This window comes from Dama dama, chromosome 22 (genome assembly GCF_033118175.1).
Source record: "Dama dama isolate Ldn47 chromosome 22, ASM3311817v1, whole genome shotgun sequence".
Taxonomy (NCBI): Eukaryota; Metazoa; Chordata; class Mammalia; order Artiodactyla; family Cervidae; genus Dama; species Dama dama.
This window is the reverse complement of record NC_083702.1, coordinates 17,552,389-17,573,640: the sequence shown is the minus strand read 5'-3', so window position 1 is coordinate 17,573,640 and position 21,252 is coordinate 17,552,389. Positions and strand designations below refer to the sequence as shown.

General features: G+C 43.6%; 1 protein-coding gene across 1 annotated transcript in view; it reads left to right on the top strand.

Annotated features, from left to right (window-relative positions):
- The window catches only part of LOC133043711 (uncharacterized), a 234,134-nt gene that overhangs the window by 149,182 nt on the left and 63,700 nt on the right, over positions 1-21,252 (top strand). Inside the window, 7 exon segments of the mRNA XM_061124863.1 lie at positions 1,267-1,581; positions 9,434-9,748; positions 13,638-13,946; positions 14,040-14,357; positions 17,428-17,520; positions 19,116-19,430; positions 19,907-20,221. Coding sequence (XP_060980846.1) covers positions 1,267-1,581; positions 9,434-9,748; positions 13,638-13,946; positions 14,040-14,357; positions 17,428-17,520; positions 19,116-19,430; positions 19,907-20,221 — 1,980 coding nt within the window.

Here is a 21,252-nt window from a genome sequence, read left to right as displayed (position 1 = left end):
ATATTATTTGCTTTGATGTCTGAGTTTCACATAAGTGAAAAAAAACATCATGGCAGTATTTCTACGTGGGATTTTCTACTTAAACATAATGAAAACATTTTGCTTTTAAAACAAATTGTGATGGGTGAAGAAAAGTGGATACTGCACAATAATGTGGAATGAAAGAGATTCTGGGGCAAGTGAAATGAAGCACCCCCAATCACATCAAAGGCCAGTCTTCCTCCAAAGAAGGTGATATTGTGTATGTGGTGGTATTGGAAGGGAGTCCTCTATTAAGGGAGTACCTTCAAGAAAACTGAATGATAATTCCACCAAGTACTGTTCCCCGTTAGACCAACTGAAAGCAGCACTTAATGAAAACCATCCAGAATTGATCCAGAGAAAATGCATAATCTTCCATCAGGATAATGCAAGACCACATACGTCTTTGTAGGCCAGGCAAAAACTGCCACAGTTTGGCTAGTTCTGATTCATCAGCTGTATTTACCAGACATTGAAGTTTCAGCTTTCCATTTATTTAGATCTTCACAAAATTCTCTTAGTGGAAAAAAGTTTAAATTTCCTGGAAGACTGTAAAACACACTTGGAATAGTTCTTTGCTTAAAAAGATAAAAGTTTTGGGAAGAGGGAAATATGAAGTTGGCTGAAAATGGCAGAAGGTAGTGGAACAAAATGATGAACATGCTGTTCAATCAAGTTTTTGGTGAACATAAAAAATATCTTTTATTTTGACTTAAAAACCAAAAGAACTTTCTGGCCAACCCAGTAAGAATGTGATTAGACTGGGTTCACATAGTTAATCCACAATAGTCCAACTTAATATCACCATCTCACAATTCTCCCCTTAATCACATCTGTGAAATCCCTTTTGCCAGGTAAGGGAACATATTCATGGTTTCAGGGATTTGCATGAGATGTCTGCAGGTTTATTATTCTGCCACCTCCCCAATAACATATCACATCCCTTTCACACTCTCTTAGAGGTTTGGTCAAGATGCAGAATTCAGCACTTTCCCCCACCCCACACAGGTGCCCAGATTGCTCTTCCTCTCTGTTCACAATCACTACATCATGATAGTAGAAAGGTTTAAAAAGATAGGCATGAATGGAAATTCAAGTAAAAGGGAGACAGCTTTCAGTCTTATCACCTAATGGGTATCTCCTCAGCTGGTTCAGGAATGAATGGCCACTATTTCTGGGAGAGAGGAAAACCCAGGGTACTGAGTGAAGTTCTCACCGGTCTTGATTCCTCCCTTTTGATCTTAGAGTTCCTGGCTCTCAGGATGGTGAGTGAGGACCAGCACTGTGCTGGGTGGCTGGAAGTTTTCTACAACGGAACCTGGGGCAGTGTCTGCCAAAGCCCCATGGAAGACATCACTGTGTCCATCATCTGCAGTCAGCTTGGCTGTGGGGACAGCGGAAGTCTCAACTCTTCTGTTGCTCTTAGAGAAGGTTCTAGACCCCGGTGGGTAGATGGAATCCGGTGTCGGAATACGGATACCTCTCTCTGGCAGTGTCCTTCTGACCCTTGGAATTGCAGTTCATGCTCTCCAAAGGAGGAAGCCTACATCTCATGTGCAGGTGAATTACTGTCTGTTTCTGTGTCTGTCTTAAACCCACAGAATGTTAATAGTGAGATTTTATATTTTCATATTTAAGTCATGAATTTAACATAGGTCCACAAAATGAAGTTAAGACCAGTTCAGTTCAATTGCTCAATTGTGTCCGACTCTTTGTGACCCCATGGACTGCAGCACACCAGGCCACCCCGTCCATCACCAACTCCCGGGGCCTACTCAAACTCATGTCCAAAACATCGGTGATGCCATCCAACCATCTCATCCTCTGTCATCCCCTTCTCTTCCAGCCTTCAATCTTTCCCAGCATCAGGGTCTTTTCAAATGAATCAGTTCTTCACATCAGCTGGCCAAAGTATTGGAGTTTCAGCTTCAGCATCAGTCCTTACAATGAATATTCAGGACTCATTTCCTTTAGGATGGACTAGTTGGATCTGCTTGCAATCCAAGGGACTCTTCAAGAGTCTTCTCCAAAACCACAGTTCAAAAGCATCAATTCTTCAGTGCTCAGCTTCCCTTACAGTCCAACTCTCACATCCATACATGACTACTGAAAAAACCATAGCCTTGAGTAGATGGACCTTTGTTGGCAAAGTAATGTCTCTACTGTTTAATATGCTGTCTAGGTTGGTCATAGCTTTCCTTCCAAGGAGCAAGCATCTTTTAATTTCATGGCTGAGATTACCATCTGCAGTGATTTTGGATCCCTCCAAAATGAAGTCTGTCACTGTTTCCATCGTTTCCTCATCTATTTGTCATGAAGTGATGGGACTGCATGCCATGAGCTTGGTTTCCTGAATGTCAAGCTTTAAGCCAAATTTCCTTTCCTCTTTCACTTTCATCAATAGATTCTTTAGTTCTTCTCTTTCTGCCATAAGGTTTGTGTCATCTGCATATCTGATGTTATTGATATTTCTCCTAGAGATCTTGATTCCAGCTTGTGCTTCTTCCAGCCCAGCATTTCTCATTATGTAATCTGCATATAAGTTAAATAAGCAGGGTGACAATATACAGCCTTGACGTACTCCTTTCCCTATTTGGAACCAATCTGTTTTTCTATATCCAGTTCTAACTGTTGCTTCCTGACATACAGGAAGCATACAGATTTCTCAAGAGGCAGGTCAGGTGGTCTGGTATTCCCATCTCTTTAAGAATTGTCCACAGTTTGTTGTGATACACACAGTCAAAGGCTTTGGTGAAGTCAATAAAGCAGAAGTAGATGTTTTTCTGGAACGCTCTTGCTTTTTTGATGGTCCAGCAGATGTTGGCAATTTGATCTCTTGTTCCTCTGCCTTTTCTCAATCCAGCTTGAACTTTTGGAAGTTCAGAGTTCACGTACTGTTGATGCCTGGCTTGAAGAATTTTGAGCATTATTTTGCTAGCTTGTGAGATGAGTGTAATTGTGCGGTAGTTTGAGCATTTTTTGGCCTTGCTTTTCTTTGGGATTGGAATGAAAACTGACCTTTTCCAGTCCTGTGACCACTGCTGAGTATTCCAAATTTGCTGGCGTATTGAGTGCAGCACTTTCACAGCATCATCTTTTAGGATTTGAAAGAGCTCAACTTGAATTCCATCACCTCCACTAGCTTTGTTCCTAGTGATGCTTCCTAGGCCCACTTGACTTCACATTCCAGGATGTCTGTCTCTAGGTGATTGATCACACCATCATGGTTATCTGGGTCATGAAGATCTGTTTTGTATAGTTCTTCTGTGTATTCTTGCCACCTCTTCTTAATATCTTCTGCTTCTGTTAGTTCCATACCACTTCTGTCCTTGATTATGCTCATCTTTTCATGAAATGTTTCCTTAGTGTCTCTCCTTTTCTTGACAAGATCTCTAGTCATTCCCATTCTGTTGTTTTCCTCTATTTCTTTGCAGGGATCACTGAAGAAGGCTTTCTTATCTCTCCTTGCTGTTCTTTGGAACTCTGCATTCAAATGGCTTTATCTTTCCTTTTCTCCTTTGACTTTAGCTTCTCTTCTTTTCTCAGCTATTTATAAGACCTCCTCAGACAACCATTTTGCCTTTTTGCATTTCTTTTTCTTGGGAGTGGTCTTGATCACTGCCTCCTGTACAATGTAACAAACCTCCATCCAGAGTTCTTCAAGCTCTCTGTCTATCAGATGTAATCCCTTGAATCTATTTGTCACTTCCATTGTGTAATCATAAGGGATTTGATTTAGGTCATACCTGAATTGTCTAGTGGTTTTCCCTACAGAGACTGAGCCAGAACTCTGTCAGAGTGTCTCCTGTGGAGGTGCAGGTCAGCAGTGGCCTGCTGCAGGGCCTCTGGGTGCAGCTGACCTGGGTATGGCATAAGTCCTCTTGGAGGAGGTTGCCATTAACCCCATTATAGAACCACCAGAAATTGCACAGAAGTGGGGAAACAGACACTTGGAGGGCACAAACAAAACCTTGTGTGCACCAGGACCCAGGAGAAAGGAGCAGTGACCCTACAAGAAACCAATCCAGAGATGCCCATGAGTGTCCAGGAGTCTCTGGTGGAGGCATGGGCAAGCGATGGCCTGGTTTGGGTCAGAGGCACTGAGTGCAGCAGTAGGTGCATGGAAGGAAGTTCTGAAGAAGGTCACCACTATCTTCATCACCTCCACCATAGTTTGGCCTCAGGTCAAGCAACAGGGAGGGAATGCAGCCTCACCCATCAACAGCAAATTGGATTAAAGATTTACTGAACATGGCCCCACCCATCAGAATAAGACCCAGTTCCCCTCAGTCAATCTCTCCCATCAGGAAGCTTCCATAAGCCTCTTACCCCTATCCATCAGAGGGCAGACAGAACAAAAAACACAACCACAGAAAACTAACCAAACTGATCACATGGACCACAGCCTTGTCTAGCTCAATGAAACCATGAGCCATGCCATGTAGGGCCACCCAAGCCAGACGGGTCATGGTGGAGAGTTCTGACAAAACGTGGTCCACTGGAGAAGGGAACGGCAAACCACTTCAGTATTCTTGCCTTGAGAACCCCATGAACAGTATGAAAAGGCAAAAAATATGATACTGAAAGATGAACTCCCCAGGTTGATAGGTTCCCAATATGCTACTGGAGAAGAGTGGAGAACTAACTCCAGAAAGAATGAAGAGACAGAGCCAAAACAAAAACAACACCCAGTTGTGGATGTGATGGGTGATGGAAGTAAAGTATGATGCTGTAAAGAGCAACATTGCATAAAAACCTGGAATATTAGGTCCATAAATCAAGGCAAACTGAAAGTGGTCAAACAGGAGATGGCAAGAGTGAACATTGACATTTTAGGAATCAGTGAACTAAAATGGACTGGAATGGGTGAATTTAACTCAGAAGTTAACATGGAGTTGATTTAACCCACATGTTCTAACACTATTTTTTAAAATTTGTAGTTGACGTATAATCACGTAACAGTATTAGTATTAGTTTCAGTTGTGCAACATAATGCTTATGTATTTGTACATACTGGAAAATGATGACTATCCTATGTTTATTCTTGGCTGTGCTGCATCTTCCATGCTGTGCACAGTCTTTCTCTAGTTGCTTTGAGCAGGGTCTGGTCCCTCGTTGTGCTCTGCAGGCTTCTCTTGTGGTGGAGCACTGGCTCCAGGGCGCGAGGGCTTCAGGAGTGGCTGCACACAGGCTCAGTAGTTCTGGTCCGAGGGCTCCAGAGCACAGGCTTAGTAACTGTGGCCCACAGTCTTAGTTGCCCTGCAGCATGTGGGATCTTCCTGGGCCAGAGATAGAATCAGTGTCCCCTGCATTCAAGGTGGATTCTTAACCACTGGACCACTAGGGAAGCCCTTACTTTTTTCTTGTGATGAGAACTTGTAAGGTGTTCTTTGTTACCAACTTTCTCATATAAGATACAGTATTAACCCAGGTGACATTAATGGTAAAGAATCCCCTTGCCAATGCAGGAGACATAAGAGATGTGGGTTCCCTCCCTGGGTTGTGAAGATCTCCTGGAGAAGGAAATGGCAACTCACTCCAGTATTCTTGCCTGGGAAATCTCATGGATAGAGAAGCTTCTCAGGCTACAGTCCATAGGGTCACAGATGGGCAAGACTGAGCACATACACACGCCCACATTAACTGTACTCCCTATACTGTACATTACATCCTCATGACATTCATTTTAGTGCTGGAAGTTTGTGCCTTTTGACTACCTTCATCCATTTTGCCCACACTGACCCACCTTTGACAACCACCAAACTGTTCTCTGCATCTCTGAACCCTTTTTTTAAAAAGCTATTTTAAGATTCCACATATAAATGAGACTATATGATATTTTTCTTTATCTGTCTGGTTTAGCTCACTTAGCATAATGACTTCAAGGTACATTCATGTTGTTGCAAATGATGAGAAGTTCTTCTTTTTTTGGTGGCTGTGTGTGTGTGTGTATGTGTGTATATGTATATATATATATGTGTGTGTGTGTGTGTGTGTATATTTTATCCATTTATCCATCACTGAAGGCTTACATTGTCTGGCTATTATAAATAATTCTGCAGTGAACATTGGGTTGCACATATATTTTCAAGTTAGTGTTTTCATTTTCTTCAGATAAATACCCAAAAGGAAAATTGCTAAATCATACAGCAGTTCCATTTTTAATTTTTCAGGAACCTCAAAACTGTTTTCCATACGGGGTGCATCAACTTACACTCCCTGCAACTGTGTATAAACTTTTTCTTCTCTCCACATTATTACAGCTCTTGTTCTTTTTTATTTTCTTTTTTTTTTTTGATAAAAGCAATTCTGTGAGGTGATATCTTATTTAGGTTTTGATTTGCATTGACCTGGTGACTAGTAACATTGTGTACCTTTTCATGTACCTGTTGACCAGATGTATGTTTACTGTGGAAAAAAAATGTCTATTCAGGTCTTCTGCCCATCTTGAAATCAGACGTTTTTTTTCTCTGTTATTGAGTTGTATGAGTTCTTTAAATATTAACAGTTTGGATATTAACTCTTATCAAGTACATTTAATTTGCTAATATTTTCTCTAATTCCACAGATTGTCTTTTCATTCTGTGTATCATTTCCTTTGTGGTGCAGAAGTTTTTAAGTTTTATGTAGTTTCACTTGGTTATATTTGCTCTTGTTGCCTTTGTTTTTGGCATCAAATCCAAAACATCATCACAAAGACTGAAGTCAAGGACATTTTTTCCCTTACTTTTTCTTCTAGGATTTTTATGGCTTCAGGACTTATGATTAAGTCTTTAATCCATTTTGAGTTGACTTTTGTGAATGGTGTATGATAGGGATAACTTTGTGTCTTTCCACTGCGGCTGTCCAACTTTCCTAACACCATTTATTGAAGAGACTGTCATTTCCCCATTGTATATTCTTGGATCCTTTGTCAAAAGCTAATTGATTGTATATATTTGGGTTTATTTCTGGGCTGTCTATTCTGTTCTGTTGATGTCTGTGTCCCTTTTCATACCAATACCATACTGTTTTGATTACTATAACGTTGTAATATCGTTTGAAATCAGGATGCATGACACCTCCAGCATTGTTCTTCTTTCTCAAGATTGATTTTGATATTCAGGGTCTTTTGTGGTTCCATAGAAACTTTAGGATTGTTTATTCCGTATGTGTGAAAATTTCCACCTGAATTTTCTTAAGGATTACAGTGACTCTGTCAATTTCTTTGTGTAGCATGAGCATTTTAACAATATAAGGTCTTCCAACCCACGACCACAGATTATCTCTTGATTTATTTGTGTCTTCTTTAATATCTTTCATCAGGGCCCTATAGCTTTCACTGTTCAAAGTCTTCACCTCCTCTGTTAAATTTATCCCTAAGTATTTTATTGTTTTTGTACAATTGCCTATGTGTCATAGTGAATAATAGATAAGAGTAGCTTTAGAATTTATTTAATAATTTTCCTTTAACATTATGTAGGTGAAATTTTGAATATAAATTAATTCTGTGCTTGCGGACAAATTGATTTTGTTGTTTTTGTTTAGTCATTAAGTTGTGTTCAACTCTTTTCCACCCCATGGACTGTAGTCTGCCAGGCTCTTCTATCTATGGGATTTCCCAGGCAAGAATACTGGAGTGGGTTGCCATTTCCTTCTCCAGGGCATCTTCCTGACCCAGGGATCAAACCTGCATCTCCTGCATTTCTAGCAGATTCCTTACCACTGAGCCACTGGGGAAACCCAACAATGCCTACCTAATAGCAATGCTGTGTGTTAAATTAAACTTATTTTTAATATGCACTATTTATTATCATAAACCATTACCTTTAATTGATATTTACTTTACTATTAATATTTCACTTATTAACATGAAGCTAAAGGACTTCTGTTTCACTGAATTTTATTCATCTACACACTGATTCAATAAATATTTATTAAGCAACTATCACGGTATTTAGAAAAAGTTCTCCATATACATACTTGTTGAATCTTGTTGAATGCTGCTGCTGCTGCTGCTGCTAAGTCACTTCAGTCATGTCTGACTCTGTGTGACCCCATAGACGGCAGCCCACCAGACTGCCCGTCCCTGGTACTCTCCAGGCAAGAACACTGGAGTGGGTTGCCAGTGCCTTCTCCCTTGTTGAATGAGTGCATACAATATGTAGGCACTGTCCTAATAGCAGAAATACAGGGCAAACAAGATATGCAAAGCCCTTCCTCCAGTGAAACTTTAATTCAGGTAGGGGTGTGTGTGTATGTGTGTGTGTGTGTGTGTGTGTGTGTGTGTGTGTGTGTACACATTTGGAGATGTCTGTATATCTGTTTCTATATTTGTTATTAGATGCAGGTAGTTATAAACAAGTAAATATTTAAAGTTATTTTAGAAGACTCTATGATAGCTTTCATTACAATTTGTATTTTTCTCTAGAATGTTTAAATTTTTCTTATTTATTTATCAGTCAGTTCAGTCACTCAGTTGTGTCCGACTCTTTGTGACCCCATGGACTGCAGAATGCCAGGTTTCCCTGTCCGTCACCAACTCCCAGAGCTTGCTCAAACTTATGTCCATTGAGTTGGTGATACCATCCAACCATCTCATCCTCTGTCATCCCCTTCTCCTCCTGCCTTCAGTCTTTCCCAGCATCAGGGTCTTTTCCAGTGAGTCAGTTCTTCCCATCACGTGGTCAAAGTGTTGGAGTTTCAGCTTCAGCATCAGTCCTTCCAATGAATATTCAAGACTTATTTCCTTTAAGATTGACTGGTTGGATCTGCTTGCAATCCAAGAGACTCTCAAGAGTCTTCTCCAACACCACAGTTCAAAAGCATCAGTTCTTCGGCGCTCAGCTTTCTTTATAGTACAACTCTCACATCCATACATGACTATTGGAAAAACCATGGCTTTGACTAGACAGACCTTTGTCCAGCTTCCCTGGTAGCTCAGTGTTAAAGAATGTACCTGCCAGTGCAGGAGATGCCCAGTTGATCGATGGGCTGGGAAGATCCCCTGGAGAAGGAAATGGCAACCTACTCCTGTATTCTTGCCTGGGAAATTCCACAGACAGAGAAGCCTGGCAAACTACTGTCCATGTGGTCACAGGAGAGTCAGACATGACTTGGTGACTCAACAACAACAATGAAGAACTCTACAAATCAGAAGGTTAATACCGATAGACTTGGGTAACATCTGTCTCACACGACTCAGTAGAGTAATATTTCCTATTTTGGCCCATTTTCAGCCTTATTACTCTCATTGCTGCTATAAGAAACCAGACCCAGGAGCTTGCCCAAATGCAAAAACTCCGTGTCTCAACCAGCAGGCTCTGCAGCCTCAGTGGAGACTCGGGACCCGAAGACTCTTCTCATCCCCACCGTCCCATCCCACCCCCCACGCCTGCGTCAACATCTCATTGTCACATTTCTCTCTCCTCAGGCAGCAAACAGCTCCGCCTGGTGGACGGGGGCAGTCCCTGCGCGGGGAGAGTGGAGATCCTTGACCAGGGCTCCTGGGGCACCATCTGTGATGACGGCTGGGACCTGGACGATGCTCGCGTGGTGTGCAGGCAGCTGGGCTGTGGAGGAGCCCTCGATGCCTTGAAATTTGCTCAGTTAGGTCAGGGATCAGGGCCCATCTGGCTGGATGAAGTGAACTGCGAAGGAAAGGAGTCCCACGTGTGGAGGTGCCCTTCCCGGGGCTGGGGGCGGCACGACTGTGGGCATGCAGAGGATGCTGGGGTCGTCTGCTCAGGTACGGTCAGTGCATTGTGCATAGGCTGAAAAAGTAGAAAGTTCCAAGGAAGTCGGTGTCTGGTCACCTGGCGATAGAAGATGACTGATTTAGAGAGGTCTAAAACATCTACCTATCCTCCCTGAGGGCACATTTACCTCTGAGTGATGGGCTTCAACTACTATCCTCTTGTCAGTTTCTGATATTTCTTCTCCAGTGATCTTACCTGACAGAGTTCAATCTATTATTCCCAATTAAAATTAATCTTCATGATTTTTTATATAATTTTTGGAAGAGTGAAATACTCACAAATCACCACCCACACCCCTTTGCACAGTGAACCCATAGGAAGGAGCGACAAGAATGAGGGTGTACCTCTCTTGGTGTCGTTGTTTCCGTAGTTACCCTATGACACACTATTTTGCACTAGGTCAGTAGGAGTGGAGGCACAGGGGATATCATTAAACAAATCATAAAGCAATTTATGGATTTATGCCAAATTTCAAGTCTCCTTTGCAAATTTAAATGTAAATATTCATAGCCATTTGGCTAGTAGAACCAGAGAACTGTGCATGAAATGCTCTGAGTCGTAGCTTCTCCTTCTGTTGTTATTAGAAAAGATTCTTTGTCCATGTTTTCTTTTAAAACATCTGCATAAGCCAAAACTTTGAAAGAACACTTAGCTATGTGTTGTGCACTGACACATCAATGGTGGAGGCAATGAAATATTGATTCTGTGTTTTATAGTAAGAGATTATATAGTTTACACTTGATGATTTCAGTGATATAAGAGAATTACACTTGGGGGTTTATTTGATAGGAATAGAAGTAAGGGGCCATATATAATTTTTGAAGAAGCTGAAAGAGAGTTATCATAGCTAGGAGGGATGGCAGGGCAATGGGAGCTGAAAAAGCCACCTGTGGGGTTCTCTGAACAGCCCTGAGGGTCCAGGTGTGGTGTGGAGGATGCTTTGTGTGCCTAAGGACACAGGATATCAGTACAGCAAGGGACCAGACAAGGACATATCTGACCACAGTTTCATTTTGCCTTTGTTGCAGTTGATTAGTATAAATAAATGACCCTTTGAAATGGCAGTTTCCCTTTCTTTGATTATCCAAGTATCTCATAAACATTTTGGAGGACTTAAACTGTCCACTTGTTTTTCTCTTGCACTTCTAAAAAGATAAGAGCATTGTTTTATTGTGATGTACATTCCCAACATCGGCCAAAATTCCTGAATATAACAGACTCTAAAAAGATGCTTGTATTTGTAATAAACCACATGAAAATAGATTCTCAATATTGCCTTCAAAATAACATCCTCCTACTTAAATATCAGACCTCTGCAGAGGATTCAGATATGACTCCTTTGTAGCCTCTCCACTCTCTCCATTTAATTTCCCAATCAGAGGTTGGGGAGTTTTCTGGGCCTCTAGGGACCCGCTCTCCTTGGCCTTTGCTGCACCTTGATGTAAAGTTCACACTGACCCCCTCTGACTTTCAGAGGGGAATGGGCAGCCCAAAGGTTGAGGGCAGGTCTTGTCTTCTAGGAAGATACTTGATCTTTGTGGCTCTCTGAAAGGCCACATACCTCATCCTACAGAGATACTTCCTACACCTCAGGCCACACAGTGCTCTGTTCCAGCCAAACCTGTAGGAGTCCAGAGTGATGGGTGAAGAGCCAGAGGGTCCAGGGTCAGGTAAGGACGAAAGTCAGAGGGCTGAGAGTTGGTCTGGAGGCAGATGCATCCCAGCTACAGGGAGAAGCTTGATCAGAGGGAGAGAAATAAGGATGGATGTACATGAACAATGATGAAAACCCACCCAGTCCCTTATGACCTCGTGGTTCCCTGGATAAAATCCAGCCCCAAAGCTATAACAGTGAGACTGCCTCTGGGACAAAGGGCCCTCAGCAGAAGCTGAGATGCAGAAAATCGGGGCTCTCCCAGGCTCAGGCACAGGTGCAGAGAGAATCCTTCCCTGACAACCTGGGCCCTGAGGTCCCTCCTATGTTTCAGGTTGATGTTTCTCTTGCAAATGGACTAAACTTGGAAAACGGAGATAAGAAAGAGTTTCAGCACTATTTATTGAACAGATTGTCTTCTCTAATGGTATAAAGCATTACCTTCTTCAAATACTAAATTTCTGTGTGTGTCTGTCTTTGTGTCTGTTAGATGTTTATATTTTGCCCCATTCTCTCTGTTGTTATACAAGAACATAGTTGATTTTATTATTTTTAATCACTTACCCCTCACATCAGCCTTCTAGTTCATAAATTTTCTTGTAATGTTCACACACTTATTTTTCCATTTGAAAGCAAATATAAAGTAAAAATGAAATAATAATTTGTCTCAGGAGACTATCCTGATGTGTATAAGACTTTGTTCTGTATATATTTGAGTGTCTAACATGTGTCAGGCTGTCTAAAATAACATGAAAGTGATATTTCTTCTTTCTAAATTCATAATTTGATGGGATTAATGCAGAAACTAACAAGGTGTTGAGTAAAAGGTATTTAATTAGAAAGAGGAGCCTGTGATCGAACTCCCCATGAGACCAGTTTGATCTCTTTCAGTTTTACACTCCATCCATTTCCGGTTTAATGTACCACACATCCCACCCACACTCCACTCCTACAGATGCTCTTCCCTTTCAGAGTCTCCTTTCCATTCATTTGTAGCCTTTAAGATTGTTCTCTTGTCTGCAGTGGGTAAAATGGGAAAGGGTAGCAGGGTTAGGTGACCAGATGGGAGGAGCACAGTGGATAAAATGTGTCAAAAACTTGGACAAATATTTTCCTCAAGTCTGTCTATTTTCCATCCGTATTGAGGTTTTGAGTTTGGAAATCTCTAAATTACAAGTGGCTTGTTTGCTCTCTGCTCTCTTTATCTCCCTCTCCTTTTTTTGACTGCATGCTAGCTATTTCTTAAGAATCCAAATAGGAAAGGAATATGCAGTTGGCATATACATAGGATTAAAATACATTAAATTATCATCATTTCTTAGTATTTGCTAAGATTGCCATGTCTTAGATTCCCATGTCTAGTAGAAAGTAATCAAACTCAGCTGATTTGCATAGTCCCACTGAAAACTCATTCTCTCCCTTGATAAATCCTAGGCTTTCAAGAAAGATGGCTAGGACCAGCCCCTCCCTCTCCTATGACTCTCTGAACTTTCTTAATATTCAAACTCATTTATGGACAACTTCTTTTCACAATCAAGTCACCTAAGAAATTCTGGGAATTTTTCACCATCAAGAATTATGAGACATAATTGTGCTGTTTCCAATGCCAATATATGTGAAATCATAATAGGCTTGTTATAATATATCAAATCATAATAGGCTTGTAGACTTGGTATGATGTCTAGCTTTCTTCCTGTGAGCTGTAAGTCTGTCTACAGTCTAGCCTGAATTAATAGATCTCCTGCTATGAGGTTCCCTGCCTTCAGTGAGTTGATTACTGGCTCCTGAGGGAAAACTGGCCAGAATTCTAGCTCCAGAAATCTCAGATGGGCTTCTAATCTTGTCTGGATCTTAGTCCTCTAAACTTTTGAATCCCATAAACCTACTTCACTCTGGGTTAGTTCAGCTCTGTGCTCAAGTATGATCCCCACTACAGTGTGGTTTCCTTAGGCCTTGTCGTTTCCAGGACCCTGGATGAGGAATTCTCATCCTATTCAATCTCAAATTATACATTCTTACTGACTGCAAATTTTTCTGGGTTTCTTTTCATAAACTTGCTCATGAAGATATTAATACAATTCTGACCCTGTCAAATTCTCTCTCCATGCCCCACTTCTAGAAATGAAACGCTTTCACATCCTTGCCTATGATGTGCTGTTTCCAATGCCAAGCGAGGACTATGAACACTCACAGGGTTTGTTGCTGCTGTTGATCGTTTCCCTTAGGATTTGTGCGTCTGGCTGGAGGAGAAGGACCCTGCTCAGGGCGAGTAGAAGTGCATTCTGGAGAAGACTGGACCCCAGTGTCTGATGGGAACTTCACACTCCCCACTGCCCAGGTCATCTGTGCAGAGCTGGGGTGCGGGAAGGCTGTGTCTGTGCTGGGACACGTGCCCTTCAGAGAGTCCGATGGCCGGGTCTGGGCTGAAGAGTTCAGGTGTGAGGGGGAGGAGCCTGAGCTCCGGGTCTGCCCCAGAGTGCCCTGTCCAGGGGGCACGTGTCACCACAGTGGAGCTGCTCAGGTTGTCTGTTCAGGTGAGATGCAGGTCAGGCCTTTCATCTCTGTGAACACCCTGTTCAGGTGAGAAAGTCATGTGATTTTGCTGAAATCCTGTGTTCTTCTACCAGTGTATGCAGAAGTCCGGCTCATGACAAATGGCTCCTCTCAGTGTGAGGGGCAGGTAGAGATGAACATTTCTGGACGATGGAGAGCGCTCTGTGCCTCCCACTGGAGTCTGGCCAACGCCAATGTTGTCTGTCGTCAGCTCGGCTGTGGAGTCGCCATCTCCACCCCTAGAGGACCACATTTTGTAGAAGGAGGTGATCAGATCTCAACAGTCCGATTTCACTGCTCAGGGGTAGAGTCCTTCCTGTGGAGTTGTCCTGTGGCTGCCCTGGGTGGTCTTGACTGTTCCCATGGCAACACGGCCTATGTGATCTGCTCAGGTAAGAGAGGGGGGAAGGGCTACTGGTACTCATGGAGTGAAATGTCCTCATGAGCGGAGAGTGAGGGAAACCTGGCTTCAAAAATTGGATATTTCATGGTGAAATCTGCTTCCTCTCATTGTTCATTCATTTTTCAGGTCAGGGCAAGAAGTGTGAAGGGGAATAATATATTTTTAAGCAGCATTATTAGTTACAAATAGTCACGGAAAACAAAGTACCGGCAGTAAGTGTAGACCTCAGTCATGTTCCCCAAGCCAGATAAGCCCAGAGACTTTCCCAGCACTACAGAGTCACTGTTGCCTCCTAGTAACTATGTCCTGTGTCCTCTCCAGTGAAAACAGTTTAACTTCTATTACCATCGAATATTCACTGGAAGGACTGATGCTGAAGCTGAAGTTCCAGTATTTTGGTCATCTGTTGCGAACAGATGACTCTTTGGGAAAGTCTCTGATGATGGGAAAGATTGAGGGCAGAAGGAGAAGAGGGTGTCAGAGGATGAGATGGCTGGATGGCATTACTGATGCAATGAACATGAACTGGGGCAAACTCCGGGAGATGGTGAGGGACAGGGAGGCCTGGCATGCTGCAGTCCATGGGGTCACAAAGGTTGCACATGACTGGGCAATTGAACAACAACAATAACAAAAACCATAGGATATTTTATTGATTTTTGAACTTTATATAAAATCATGCAGTATGTTTCTTGTGTGTCTGACTTCTTTGACTCAACATTATGTTTGGGATTCACTCATGGTGTTGATTGTAGCAGCTGACTATTCATTTTTATTACTGTAGAGTAGTTCTTTGAATGATCCACATGAAAATATACTGATCCATTTGACTGATGGTAGAGCTTTGAATTATCTTCTGTCCTTGACTATTACAAATATGATGCTACAACTTACCATGACAATGACTTTGGGTGAAAATCTATGCTATTTATTTAATCCTTGGTCTTTTATTTTCACTTTCTTAATGGTACCATGTCCTTAGATGAGCAAAGATCTTAATCTTAAGGAAATATAACTTACTAGTTTTTTCCTATATGTTTAGTATTTCTCATATCCTTTTGAAAAAAACTTTGCTTGCTCCAAGACCTTAAAATCATTCTTCAGCAGTATCTTATAGAAGTTTATTTTTCTCTTGCATATAATTGCATATTCCTTCTGAGATTGATATCTATATAAGGGTCAAGTTTCATATTGACATCTAATTGACTCAAAATCTTTTTCTGAGATGATTTTTGTCTCCACTGTGTGCCACCTTTGCCATAAGGAGATGGGCATATGTGTCTAAGTCTTTTTTAGACTCTCTGTTCTATTCCATTGTATCATTTGTCTATCCTTCCACCAATACTGTATTTTCTTAATTATTGTAATTTTATTGTAATTTTATAGTAAATTAAAATTTACAAGAGTTGCTTTATATTAACTAACTATGTTGCCTTTCTTGTCAACTGTGTTGGTCATTCTTGGCATTTTACGTTTAAAAAAAATTTTGGAATTAATTTGTTCTTTTTCACCAAAAGAAACTTCATAAATGTATTTTGATTGATATTATATTTAATCTACCAGAAATTTGAGGATGTTTGACTTTGACAGTTTTGAGTCTCCCAATTCATTTACATGACATATCCCTCCATTCAGTTAGGTCCATCAGAGCTTTTGCCCATCTTTTACTAGGTTTTCTCCTAGGTGTTTCATGTTTTTGACATTATTTATATTTCTTTTAGTGAAAGTGTCCTAGGAATTAATTCTTTCTGACTTATTTTTACCTTTTAATTTTTTTTATCTTGACCTAATTTGAGACCTGAAAGTTGCAAAAGTTCCCAAATGACTTTTACCTGGATCTCCCAATATTAGTGTTTTGCTTTAATCTTCCTCTCTTCTTCTCTCTCTCTCTGTCCCCCTCCTGCCCCATTTCTCCATAAACATGTAAAGTCTTTCTGAATTAGGTTGCAGTCATGATGTCCTTTTTTCCCTAAAATTATTCAAGAAATTTCCTTATTAACCAAAGTTCAGTCAAGTCCTCAGCTGACCCCAGATGACATCTAAGTGCAACTACATGAAAGATCCCAAGACACAACTGCCAAGTTGAGTCTTTCTCAAATTACTGACCCAGGAAGACTTAAGAAAATGAAGAGTGTGGAGATATATATATTGCTTCGGAGGCTGTTTTTGTAATTTGTTATACAGAAGTGTAATCAGGACACTTACTATGTGGCCTGCACTTCTAATAGAGGCATATTTGTCTTACGACCTTCCACTTTATTGATTCTCCCCTATGCTGAGCTAATTTGCTGATATGCTCATTCTTTTGTTCTTAATTTCAACTAGTAAGTTTTTCAGCTCTAGAATTTTTATTTGTTGTTATCATTATTTGTTTTTTTCCATCAGGGTGCACATTTTGTCCATTAATTCCATGGGCACCTTAATCAAGGCTCTTTAAATTCTCTGTCAAGTAACTCTAGTAGCTGAGTATCCTGGGGAATTGTTTCTAATGTCTACATTTCCTCTTGGTTTCTCATGAGATCTATTTTAAATAAATATCTTTTAAAATACAGACATTGTAGATGACAAATTGTAAAAATACTTCGGAAAGTGTTTTATTTTGTTTCTTCTATTTAGGGATAGATTTAGGGACAGAACTTATTTAACTCATCTTAGTGCTTGAGAGAAAAATTGTGGCCCTGTCAGAAGCAGAACTCTCCATAGTGAAGGCGAACACTACAGTTATGAAAACTTTACGACTATGTTAACCTGGGCTTCCCTAAAGGCTCAGTGGTAAAGAATCCACCAGACAATGCAGGAAATACAGGAGATGACATTTTGATTCCTGGTGGGGAAGATCCCCTGGAGGAGGAAATGTCATTCCATTCCAGCATTCTTGCCTCGAAACTCCCATGGACAAGGGGGCTGGTGTACTACAGTCCATAGGGTGAAAAAGAGTTGGAAACTACTGCGCAACTATCTTACATTTTTCTTCCCAGACCCCACTGCTTGTCATTATTTAGTTTATTCAGTTTCCTGTTTTTCAATCACCAACACCCTGATCATTGCTGTTTCTGCAGGAAACCAGACCCAGATGCTGCCCCATTGCAATGACTCCCTGTCAGAATCAGCAGGCTCTGCAGCCTCAGAGGAGAGCGCCCCCTACTGCTCAGGTGAGTGTCCCGCAGAACAGAAGACTCTCTACAACCCAGTCATTGCCCCATTGTCCCATTTCTCTCTCCTCAGACAGCAGACAGCTCCGCCTGGTGGACGGGGGCGGTCCCTGCGCCGGGAGAGTGGAGATCCTTGACCAAGGCTCCTGGGGCACCATCTGTGATGACGGCTGGGACCTGGACGATGCCCGCGTGGTGTGCAGGCAGCTGGGCTGTGGAGAAGCCCTCAATGCCACGAGGTCCGCTCACTTTGGGGAGGGATCAGGGCCCATCTGGCTGGACGACCTGAACTGCACAGGAAATGAGTCTCACGTGTGGAGGTGCCCTTCCCGAGGCTGGGGGAGTCACGACTGCAGACATAAGGAGGACGCGGGGGTCATCTGCTCAGGTCAGCACTCCACACTGTCCACAGGCTGGGGGAGGGGTGGGGCCCTGGAGGACGGGGTCTGAGCCCTGATGGAGAGATGCTGAAAGGACCAGAGTAGGAGGCTTCCTCCCATGGAGCCTGTGTTTCCAGTAGACCTGAAGACGAGGTGCTTTCACTTCCTCCTGCAGCAGCTGAGATTCTGGTCCTTTCTTCTCCCCAGTGTTTCCTGGCAGAGCCGTTTCTGACAGTTAACACGTGAAAGCACGGCTCTTTCTGCAGTTACCTGTGGTAGTAACATCTTGAAATCCTGGGCTCCCCCAGTTGTGCTAGTGGTAAATAACCTGCCTGCCAATGCAGGACATGTAAAAGATGCGGGTTCAGTCCCTGGGTTATAAGATCCCCTGGAGGAGGGCATGACAACCCATTCCAGTATTCTTGCCTGAGAATCCCATGGACAGAGGAATCTGACATAGTGAAAACTCAGATTTTTCCTTTACAGTTCTGTTTGCTAGGAGTCAAAGAGAGTCTCCATGGGCCAACATCCCAGTGTCCACAGGGCTGCATTCTGCCTGGAGTCTCTGGGAGAACTCCTTTCCCAGCCTTTTGTGGTTTCTGTGTGGGCTCATTTCTTGGCTCAGAGCCCTCTTCTTCAACAACAGTGCCTCTTCCAACTCTTCTCCCTCATTCACATTTCTCTCTGATTGGAGCTGGAAAAGATGATGCATTTCTCAGTGTAGTGGGCTTAAAGATGTGTTAGACGGGGCTCACATAGTTACTTCTCAATATTTGAGCTTTATCTCTCCATCCCAAGGTCCTTATTAATCACATCTGTAAAGTCCCTTTTGAAAGGTAAGGTAACATGTCACAGGTTCCAGGATTAGGCTACAGACATCTTTGGGGGGTCTGTTATTCCATCGACCACCTCAGTGTCCACATCACATTCTGTTCTTTTAGAAATTTTGTCAGGAAGCAGGAATCAGCTCCTGTCACTGCAGGTGCACTAGTTGGCCTTGCTGTCTGTTCATATCTAAATTGTTGTGGTAAAAATAGGTGTACAGACGTTAATGGACAAAGTCAGGTGAAAGGGAGGCAAAAGTCAGTCTTGTCACCCAGTGGGCATCTCCTCTGCTGGATCAGGGATGTGTGGTCACTATCTCTGGGGGAGAGGAAAACCCAGAGCACTGAGTGGAATGCTCACTGTGTTCCATCTCCTCCGTTTCAATCTTAGAGTTCCTGGCCCTTAGGATGGTCAGCAAGGACCAGCAGTGTGCTGGTTGGCTGGAAGTTTTCTACAACGGGACCTGGGGCAGTGTCTGCCGCAGCCCCATGGAAGACATCACCGTGTCCATGATCTGCAGACAGCTTAGCTGTGGGGACAGCGGAAGTCTCAACTCTTCTGTTGCTCTTAGGGAAGGTTCTAGACCCCACTGGGTAGATGGAATCAAGTGCCGGAGAGCTGATACCTCTCTCTGGCAGTGTCCTTCTGACCCTTGGAATTACAACTCCTGCTCTCCCAAGGAGGAAGCCTATGTCTCTTGTGCAGGTGACTTACTGTCTGTTTCTGTGTCACTCCCAACCATGTAGGATGCCGTTAGTATGATTTCATATTTTCAGATCTAATTGATGGGTTTGGTTGAGTCCACAAAATGTAGGTGTATATTTGTATTTGTCTCTGTGTCTGTTGGTTTGCTTTTGTTATGGTAAACAACTAATTAGATAAAGTAATTTTAGCTGCTGATACGATGCAGTGAACCTATCAGCAACGTAGATGATGTAGCTTCTGTGGTCTTTTGTCATTTTACTGTGACAAACAACCTTAGATACTCGTGTTTGGGGACAAGACCACCCCCAGCTGTCCCTGAACCAGAGCTTCCCATTGTTGCTTCTGCAGGAAGAAGACCCAAGAGCTGTCCAACTGCTGCCCCCTGCACAGGTACGTCAGCCCCGCCCCCTCCCCAGGGCCCCAGGGGCTCCTTCCTCCCACCAGGGGAGTCACAGGAGGGGCTGCTGCCTTTTCAGACAGAGAGAAGCTCCGGCTCAGGGGAGGAGACAGCGAGTGCTCAGGGCGGGTGGAGGTCTGGCACAGCGGCTCCTGGGGCACCGTGTGCGATGACTCCTGGAGCCTGGCAGAGGCCGAGGTGGTGTGTCAGCAGCTGGGCTGTGGCCCGGCCCTGGAAGCCGTGCGGGCCGCGGCGTTTGGCCCTGGAAGCGGGAGCATCTGGCTGGACGAGGTGCGGTGCGGGGGCCGAGAGTCCTCCCTGTGGGACTGTGCTGCGGATCCCTGGGGGCAGAGTGACTGCAAGCACGAGGAGGATGCTGGTGTGAGGTGCTCTGGTGAGTGAGGGGCTCGGGGTCCGTCCTGGGTGAGCTGGGGCAGCGCGGGGGCAGTGGGCTGGGCCAGGGGTGGTGGGGAGTTTGTGTTCAAAGAGTGTCCGGGTGCTGGGGCTCTGATCTAGGACGGAGGAGCTGGGAGGACTGGACACTGATGTTGTTGAGACTGGGGGGTGACTTCAGGCTCAAGAGGGAAAATAGGGCTGCCCTTCATTCTGGCCAATTCCCTTTACCCAAACTCCTCTTTTTCCCTTTAGGTGCAAGGATATCATTGCCCCCAACTACAGCAGGTACTGTGATCCATCTATGGGCAGGGGAGAGTACTCAGATCCTGGGGACCTGTTCTGTGGGCTCTCTGACAGCTAAGGAGAGGAAAGAGTCTAGGAGCCTCTGGCTGTTGGGGAGGAGCCAGGGTGTTATGTTGGGGAACTCCTCTGCCTTGGTTCCCAGAGTCAGAAGGTTCTCATGCTTGAGGTCCAAGTGGCTCTGGTTCCCATGTTGCAGAATCTAAGGCTCTCCCACCTGCCCCTGTGTGTTGCTCCTCATCAGTGAGGTGCAGGTCCCAGGACTGTTTGATGCTCTGTCTCTTGAAGCCCAGGGAGAGGGGATGAGGCGGGTCCTCAGAGGCAGTTTAGGCAGGCAGCTCCCTGACAATCCCTGGCTCTGCCTTGGGGCCACACTGGCAGGAGTGAGGTTGGCTTGTCTCAGAATGAGACCCGGAGGAACTCAGTCACTGTCAGTGCACTTGTATCTGAGGCGGGGATGCCATTGTCCAGAGCTCCTGGAAATTCTGGCACAGAGGGTTTCTCTGCCCAGGACCTTCTCCAACCCTCTTTCCTGTTCTCCTTAGGGACCAGACCAGCCTCGAATCCTCTCCCTGGCATTTTCTCCCTGCCTTGGGTCTTCTGCCTCATCCTGGGAGCCCTTCTCTTCCTGGTCCTCGTCGTCCTGGTGACTCAGGTGCTCAGATGGAGAGCAGAGCACAGAGGTGGGCTGCAGGGGGAACTGGGGACCAGGGAGCGTGTGTGCAGGCA